The 8,534-nt window shown below is 56.0% G+C and overlaps 1 protein-coding gene across 1 annotated transcript; it reads left to right on the forward strand.

Moving 5' to 3' along the window:
* The first annotated feature begins 545 nt into the window (after positions 1–545).
* Positions 546–2,662, forward strand: LOC136459815 (cytosolic sulfotransferase 5-like). Its single transcript, XM_066459656.1, has 2 exons — positions 546–646; positions 1,217–2,662. The coding sequence occupies exon 2, from the start codon at positions 1,286–1,288 to the stop codon at positions 2,324–2,326; it is 1,041 nt and encodes a 346-aa protein (XP_066315753.1). The 5' UTR covers positions 546–646; positions 1,217–1,285; the 3' UTR covers positions 2,327–2,662.
* The last annotated feature ends 5,872 nt before the right edge of the window (positions 2,663–8,534 follow it).

Consider the following 8,534-nt stretch of genomic DNA (forward strand, 5'->3'; position numbering starts at 1 on the left):
TCTTCCTACTTTCCTAGTGTGCCGCAGTTTATGCGGGGTACTTGCTAGGTGAGCTGCACAGCTGCCCTACAAGCATATGCACTTTGCAACCCTTGCACTAGGGGCTCGATCCTTTGGTTGATGGCCTACCAGGAAGCCTGCTGATGCATCGATCTCGGCCGCCGGACGATCAAAATCAACGGCTTGAAGCGACTGCCTTGTAGACAAAAGTGCCCACAGGTGGCTTAATCAAACAGCTCCTAGGTGCTCACCTTACACATACTAACTCGTTTGTTGTTTCATTTGTGGCAACTCCTAAAAAGAGTAAACCGGACCTGTTCACTTCCCCGTGGTGAAGCCGGGCGCTCAAGCTTCACCCTTCAATTTTGCGCCGACATGTGGCCCCCACCGCCCAGACCGCGACGGGCGACGGGCGACCGGCGACCGGCGACGGGGACGTGGGAACTGAAAGTGGCGTATGCCGTATGCCGTATGCCCGTATACAATATTTCCCCACGCGGACCGCGAGGACTGTATCCAAATCCAATGCTAGATCTGCAGGTTGATATATATGAGTATATATACAAGGGAAACGCCAGGAAGTTCTTCGCCGACCGCCGACAGGACCTGCCTGCCTCCATCCACGTCGTCGCCGTGTTCTTCCCGGGTGCACAAAATCTTTCCCCCTCTTGTCTTTTTTTCCCATAAACATGCAAGGTGAGATGTCTGCGAGCCTAGTCTCCCCTCGATCTCCCACCTTTCTTTCTGGCCAACGATTGGGAGTTGTAGACACGGAGGATATAATCGACCAACACTTGCACTCCTTTGATGTCACGAACCCACTGCCGATCATGGAGCACATTCTTCGTTGGCGAGACGTTTGGGAATCGCCATGCATGGTCGTGATTAGCTCCACAGATGCAGACTGCATGTACTACTTGTTGACGTGATTAGCTAGGACTTATCATCCGAGGCCACACACGTGAGGCTGACTAGCAAGTCGGCTACTATGCACTTTTGACATCCACGACAAAACCGGCCTAAACCGGTTTGGGCTGGTTTTCCCAGGACTTTGCAAATTCGGCCTAGTTTTGATGCTTTTCAATTATATTTCATTTCTCGGTCTATGTTTTGACTTCCTAGTCATATTTTTGTTGTCAACACTACTATATCTTAAGTTCCCCATACAGGTTTTGTTGTTACATCTCTTTTGAGGTACACTTACATCTACATGCAGGCCGCAACAAGCAAACTGGACACATACTGCAAGTGACGTTTCGTGAAATCCATATCGGTAGCACGCACGATGGATTCCAGACAGCCAGAGGATGACGCACAAGAAGGCGCGACGACACTGGTGATGACGCCTCACGCCGACGTAGTCGGGATCGTCCCTTCGGCGCCGCCCCTCGAGACCAGGTGGCCAACATTGGCGCTCCGCCGTTACGCCGGCGGCTTCTGGTTGCCCGAGGTCACAGCGAAGGAGGGCTTGCCAGCCGTCCATTCCTGCTTCGTGCCAAGGCCCACCGACGTGATCCTCGCGAGCTTCCCCAAGTCCGGCACCACCTGGCTCAAGGAGCTCGCCTTCGCGACGCTGAAGCGTTCCACGCACCCGCCGTCCGACGGCGACCACCCGCTGCGCCATCGCAGCCCCCACGAGTGCGTCCGGTTCCTCGAGATCGAACTCAACGACAGGAACAAGGACGAGTTCGAGGCGCTCCCGTCCCCGCGCGTGCTCGCTACGCATCTTCCCTATTCCCTGCTGCCCGGCAGCATCAACGAGGACGGGGAGCGCTTGGGGTGCCGGATCGTGTACGTCTGCCGGGAACCCAAGGATGCGCTGGTCTCCAACTGGCTGTTCACGAGGAAGGCGGCGGCGGCGAGGGGACTTGACGTCCGGTCGTTCACCATCCAGGAGGCGTTGGAGCTGTTCTGCGATAGCCGGTGTCCGGGCGGCCCGCAGTGGCTGCACGTCCTCCAGTACTGGGAGGAGAGCTTGAGGAGGCCTGAAAGGGTGCTGTTCCTTAGGTACGAAGAGATGTTGCTTGAGCCTGAGGCGCACGTTAGGAAGCTAGCGAAGTTCATGGGCTGCGAGTTTTCTGAGGAAGAGGAGGAGGACGGGGTGGTGAGCGCCATCGTGGAGCTGTGTAGCCTGAGGAAGCTGAGGAACACGGAGGTGAACAGAAATGGAAGCACTTGGTGGGGGATCAAGAACGAAAGCTACTTCAGGAAAGGAGTTGCCGGGGACTGGAGCAATCACATGACGCCGGAGATGGCGCAGAGGCTGGACAAGGTCGTTGAGGATGCATTGCAAGGGACTGGATTCGCCTTCTCGAGCACAACATGAACCACTCTTGGCTCATCAGTACTGGTTGCAAACTACATAATCTCAATATCAACTAGTTTTATCAGTATTGCTGGTTGTAGAAATTTTCTGCTCCTCAGTGATGATAGAGGAAAAATGTGGACTCCATCAATCATCATACCAGAAATTAATTCATATACAACTCATTTGTAGTTGTAACATCTCATCACATCGAGAGTATAGATGCATCTAACGCATATTTCAAACGTTTGTTTTCAAGCGTTTCACATATTTCAGATTCATGTTGTAAGCGTTTTTTTTCTGGATGTTGCTAAAGTAGATATCAATGTTGCATGTGTTTGCTGGCTATACACTCATGTTTCAAGCGTATATTAAGTGTTTTATCTGTTTCAGACGTATGTTGCAAGTGTTTCATCTGAATGTTTTAAAAGTAGATCTGGGAGAGCATATGTTTCATCTGCCGCAACCGCCCTTCTGCTGCTACTGGGGGCGCCGTTGTGGGTCACCATGCGGATGCCTGAGGCCGACAGACGCCTCCGCGGCAAGCATCCACAAGCGGGGCAGGTGACTGGGACCCATGTGGGGCCTGGGGATGGGTGCAGGGCGCGGGATGGCTGCTGGAGCACGGGATGGGCATGGTGCGGCATGTGGACGCGGGGGCATTGGATAGGATGCGGACTCATGTCGTGAGATACAGTGCGGGATAATACGGGGGGCTACGTCCGCACATCCGGGCGCTAGCCGCAATAGGCCAATAGTTAGGGGTTTAGGAGGGCTTTTTTCCCTTTCCTTTCTTCCACAAACCGCATGGCAGCCAAGACCAAAAGATGGGCCCAGTGGTCTGGCCCGGCCACACCACGCGACGGCACGAGTCGGACGAAAGAGCACTAGAGCTGAGCTGTGGCCTGTGGCCTGTTGGTGTGGGGTAACACAGCGGAGGCCATCTAGCCAACGGCGACATGCGTCCGGCGACATCGCCAGATCCACGGTCGTACCTGCCCCTGGCTTCTCCTCTCCCACGCCGACCGCGAGGACGACTCCGCGCCCGCGGACGCCTTCTTCTCTGTCTCTAACTCTAGGAGCTGCTGCATCCGGGGAGGGAAACGCGCCCACTTTGCCGGGCACCAACACGGCCTGCCGCCACGTCGCCGGCATCTTCTTTACCGGTGCGCGAAATCCCTCCTCTCCTTTCCTGTCAATCTATCCCCTCTCCCACCGCTCCGCATATTGGAGATTTTGTCTGTGCGGATTGAAGGGTAGTAGATTCTGAAAACTCTCGCTGCTAGTTGGGGTTGGGGACACCTGATGTTATAAGCATGACGCATGGGCCTTCCGGCAACGATCGGTCCAGCCTACTTCTCGTAGTCGCGGCTACTTCATAGCTGGGCTTCATGTGGATGGACTTGCTAGTGGCTAGTGTATATTTCCTGCATATCAATTAGATTAAAAATTATCTCAAGTATTTGTAGATTATGTTTTCTTCTTAAACGTTTTCTTTAGTGGATTGGATGCTATAGTATGCTAGCTTTGGATCTGTTACTGTCCACATTTTATTAAGATGCTAAGTATCCAACTCAAGTGAACTTTGCTGCCGGGGTGAAAATGGTGTATAGATTCTTCGTTCAGCAAAATGAAACTGTCTGGAGTCTGCCCACCGCACGGACTAGTAGAGAAATAATTAAATAGTGATAGATAAGCCCAGTGCTAAAGCGCTTGTATCTTATTTTTCCTGTACTTTTATATTTTTTTGGCTTCCAAGCCTAGTGTTAGAAATATGCTCAGCATTCACTTTAGTAGTTAGAATATGTTATATCAAGTGCGAGTCCCCTTTGCCTATAAAGGGCAAGGGAGTCATATTGTAAAAAACAAGCCATTGTATTTCATTTCAATCCAAGCGGCCAAGGGTCAAACTGCCCTCTGGTAGTTTCCAAATCTAAATCTGAGATCTATTTGGACCAACAATTGGTATCAGAGCCTTAGGGTTCTAGTGAGCGAGCGCCATGTCCACCGAGAGCCAGAACGCGAGAGCGCGTGCCGCCGCCGGTGCGGTGATCAACCCCGGCGGTGATGCAGCGGGAGCCAGAGCCAGAGCCAGAGACCGTGTGATGCGCCTTGCTGCCGTAGAGGCAGCGGCTGCGGCGTAGGCCGCGGTGGCTGCTGCTGCGGCGTTGCGCGCCGAGATAGAGCGAGAGGAGCCAGAGCCAGCGGGAGGAGGATCGTGCAGTCCGATCGGGCGCCACCGCCAGTCGCCGTCACCAGAGCGGCGTCGTGGTCACCACAGGCGCTCCCCGGTGCCGTAGATGGTCTACCGCAACTCCGGAGCGGGAACGCCATGGTCGATGCTCACCAAGTCGAACTACCACGAGTGGAGCCTACTGATGAAGGTCAAGCTGCAGCCCCAGCAGCTGTGGGAGGCGGTACACATCGGCGGCGGCGGCTACGATGATGATCGCCGGGCGCTGGAGGTCCTGTGTGCCGCCGTCCCCACCGAGCTCGGCGCCTCTCTCGCCAACAAGGCCACACACGTCGGTGGAGATCGTGTGCGCTGGGCGACATTGCAGCGCCTCCGAGGGGAGTGGGAAGGCCTCCCCTTTTAGCTAGGTGAGCAGGTCGAGGACTTTGCCCTTCGCCTGACAAACCTAATGGAGCATATGGTGCACAACGGTGACACCGACCTCATGGAGGAGCGCGCGGTGAAGAAATTCCTTCGCTACATGCCAAAGAAGTACGCACAGATCATCATGTCGATCGAGACTCTCCTTGACTTCAAGCAGCTCACCATCGAGGACGTGATCAGGAGGCTCAAGGCGGTGCAGGACCACGAAGAGGGACCTCACGCTAAGACGAGCATCGTTGGAGGCAAGCTACTGTACAAGATGGAGCAGTGGCGCGCCTTCGAGAAGAAGAAGGAGGAGGAAGGATCCAGACTATCCGATTCCTCCAAGGAGCGTCGCCGGCGACCACATGGCGGCAAGAAGAAGAAGGAGTAGGTTGGGCCTCGGGCTCAAGCAGGCGCTGATGGCGGCACCGCTGGCGAGCGTAAGGTGACCCGAGATGACACCTGCAACAACTATGGTAGGTCGGGCCACTAGACCAAGGACAGTCGCCTTCCTCCACACCGCGGTGGGCAAGTAGGGGAGGAGGATGCTGCTCTGCTCCTGGTGCACTGGTGTGTCGAGCCATAGCAAGAAGCAGGGGAGGGGGGGAAAGCTCCAAGCTTTCCCCTTTCCGTGTCGGCCGGCTCCTCACATCTCCACCTCGATGAACCGCGCGCCCACATCTTCCTCGGCAAAGGCACCGACGATGAGAAGATCAATGGCTAGTACCTCAACACCGGTGCCACACACCACATCACTGGTCAACGCGAGTTTTTCTCCGACCTGGACTCCGGTGTGAAGGGCTCCGTCAAGTTCGTTGATGCCTCCACCGTCGATATCAAGGGAGTTGGCTCGATCATCTTCAAGGCCAAGATGGGGGAGCATCGCTTCCTCACCGGCGTGTACTACATCCCGGCCTTGAGGAACTCCATCCTCAGCGTCGGGTAGCTAGATGATAATGGCTCACGGGTGGAGATCGAGGACGGCGTGCTACGCATCTGGGATAGAAGCCACCAACTTCACGCCAAGGTGAACCGAGGAAGCAACTGCCTTTACATGCTTCATGTGCAGGTGGCGCACCCCCTTTGCCCTGCCCTATGCTAGGAGGATGAGGCGTGGCGCTGGTACGAGCGTTTCGGGCATTTTCACTTTGAGGCCCTAAAACAGCTCGGCGAGGAGGAGATGGTCCGCGGCATGCCCTACGTCGACCATGTCAAGCAGCTCTGCGACACCTGTGTGGTGACTAAGCTGAAGTGCTGGGCCTTCCCATGTCAAGCCTCCTACCATGCCACCGAGCAGCTTGAGCTGGTGCACGGTGACCTCTACGGTCCGGTGTCACCGGCCACTTCTGGAGGTCGGCGCTACTTCCTACTGCTCGTCGATGATGCCACATGCTACATGTGGGCTGTGCTATTCGATTCCAAGGCGGCAGCTACAGGCGCCATCAAGCGCCATCAGGCAACCATGGAGAAGGAGTGCGGCCACAAACTCCGGGTGCTCAACATGGACAATGGTGGGAAGCTCACGGCGGCTGAGTTCGCGGCGTATTGCGCTGATGAGGGGATTCAGCGCCACTACTCTGTGCCCTACTCACCATAGCAGAATGACCTGCTCAACCACTCGCTAACCAGTGCTCTTGACAGCAAGACATCGTATGAGGCCTAGCATGGGCGCAAGCTGGCGGTCAACTACCTATGCGTCTTCGGCTGCCTTGCCTTCAACAAGGAGCTAAACCATATCGGCAAGCTCGACCATCGCAGCTCGCTAGGGGTCTTCATCAGCTACGTAGAGGGGGCTAAGGCCTACTACGTGCTCGACCTAGCGACACGGCGCGTGCACATGGCGCGCGACATCGTGTTCCACCGGTGGACGACGGGTCGGTGGTCGCGCTCCACGACTTCACCATCGAGTATGCGTGGGTGGGCGGTGCTAAGGGAGCACAAGGTGCATCCTTGTCGACGTCTGGGTCTTCATCACCAGCGCCGACCTCTTCATCAGCTTCACTGCGTTTCCCATCACCAGATCTGGGGAAGCTCGGCAGCCCATCGGTCGTGCTCGGAAGCCCATCGGCGGTGGTCGGCAGCAGCTTTGACCTCTCTAGCACTACAGCTGACCACTCTAATGCACCAGCCGACCTCCTCGGCATCTTCTACCTCGCCCACTGCGACACCAGCGCACGTAGGGCAGCCGGGGGTTGAGTACATGACGCCACTAGAGGATGATGAAGACCGCCAGGGCACCTACTACGACGATGAGCCCCTCCGGTACTGCACGGTGGCAAACATCTTTGGAGGGCAGTCTCCACCGGACTAGCCCAAGAGGCTCTTCACTCAGCTACATCTAACGCACGCTGGTGAGCCGACCACTTATGCTGAGGCGTAGGGTGATCTGGCGTGGCGGGTGGCGATGGAGCAGGAGCTTAAGTCTGTCGAGCAGAACCACACCTAGGATCTGGTGCCACTGTCGGACAGCCACCGCCCCATCACCCTGAAGTGGATGTTCAAGCTCAAGAAGGACGAGTTGGGCGCAGTGATCAAGCACAAGGCGCGGATGGTAGCATGTGGCTTTGTCCAGCAGGAGGGGATCGACTACGATGATGCCTTCGCTCCCATGGCGCACATGGAGTTAGTCCGTGTCCTCCTGGCGCTGGGGGCTCAAGAGGGGTGGCAAGTCCACTACATGGACATGAAGTCTGCCTTCCTCAATGGCGACCTCAAGGAGGAGGTCTACGTGCGCCAGCCACCTGGCTATGCCATCGCCAAAGAAGAGGGAAAGGTGTACCACCTGCGCAAGGCACTCTATGGCCTGCGCCAAGCACCGCACGCCTAAAACGTGAAGCTCGGCGCCACACTTAAGAAGATGGCTTCAAGCAGAGTGCGCATGAGGCGATGGTGTATCGGTGGGGCAGCGGACACAATGTTTTACTGGTCGGCGTCTACATCGATGACCTCATCATCACCGGCGCTGAAGAGCGGAAGGTGGAGGTGTTCAAGCCACAAATGAAGAAGGCGTTCGACATGAGCGACCTTGGCCTCCTCTGCTTCTACCTCGGCGTTGAAGTGCGCCAAGACGCTAGCAGGATCGCCCTCCGCCAAACCCACTACACCAAGCGCATCCTCGAGCTAGACGACACGATAGGCTACAATCCAGCCCACACCCCGATGGAGGAGAAGCTCAAGCTAACTCAGGAGAGCACGGCAGAGGAGGTCGATCCAACACATTACCGGTGGCTGATTGGGAGCTTGCGCTACCTGGTCCATACCCGGTCGAACATCGCGTTCACCATTGGGTACATGAGCCAGTTCATCGAGCGGTCGACGATGCAGCATCTGTAGGTCATCAAGCGAATCCTACGCTATGTGGCGGGCACCCTTGACTACGGTCTCCACTACGGAAGGGCCCCCGACACAGCACGGCTCATCGGCTACTGCGACAGTGACCTCAACAACGATGTGGATACCAGCAAGAGCACAACCAGGATGATGTTCTTCCTTGGTGATTGCTTGGTCAGCTGGCAGTCCCTCAAGCAGAAGGTGGTGGCCCTCTCAAGCTGTGAAACAGAGTACATCACCACCACCACTGCAGCAACGCAGTCACTATGGCTGTCAAGGATGCTAACAGAGCTCCTTGGC

This window comes from Miscanthus floridulus, chromosome 6, assembly GCF_019320115.1.
Source record: "Miscanthus floridulus cultivar M001 chromosome 6, ASM1932011v1, whole genome shotgun sequence".
NCBI classification, from domain to species: domain Eukaryota; kingdom Viridiplantae; phylum Streptophyta; class Magnoliopsida; order Poales; family Poaceae; genus Miscanthus; species Miscanthus floridulus.

Coding starts and splice junctions, on each gene's coding strand:
- LOC136459815 (XM_066459656.1), top strand. CDS start 1,286: ATGGATTCCAGACAGCCAGAGGATGACGCACAAGAAGGCGCGACGACA.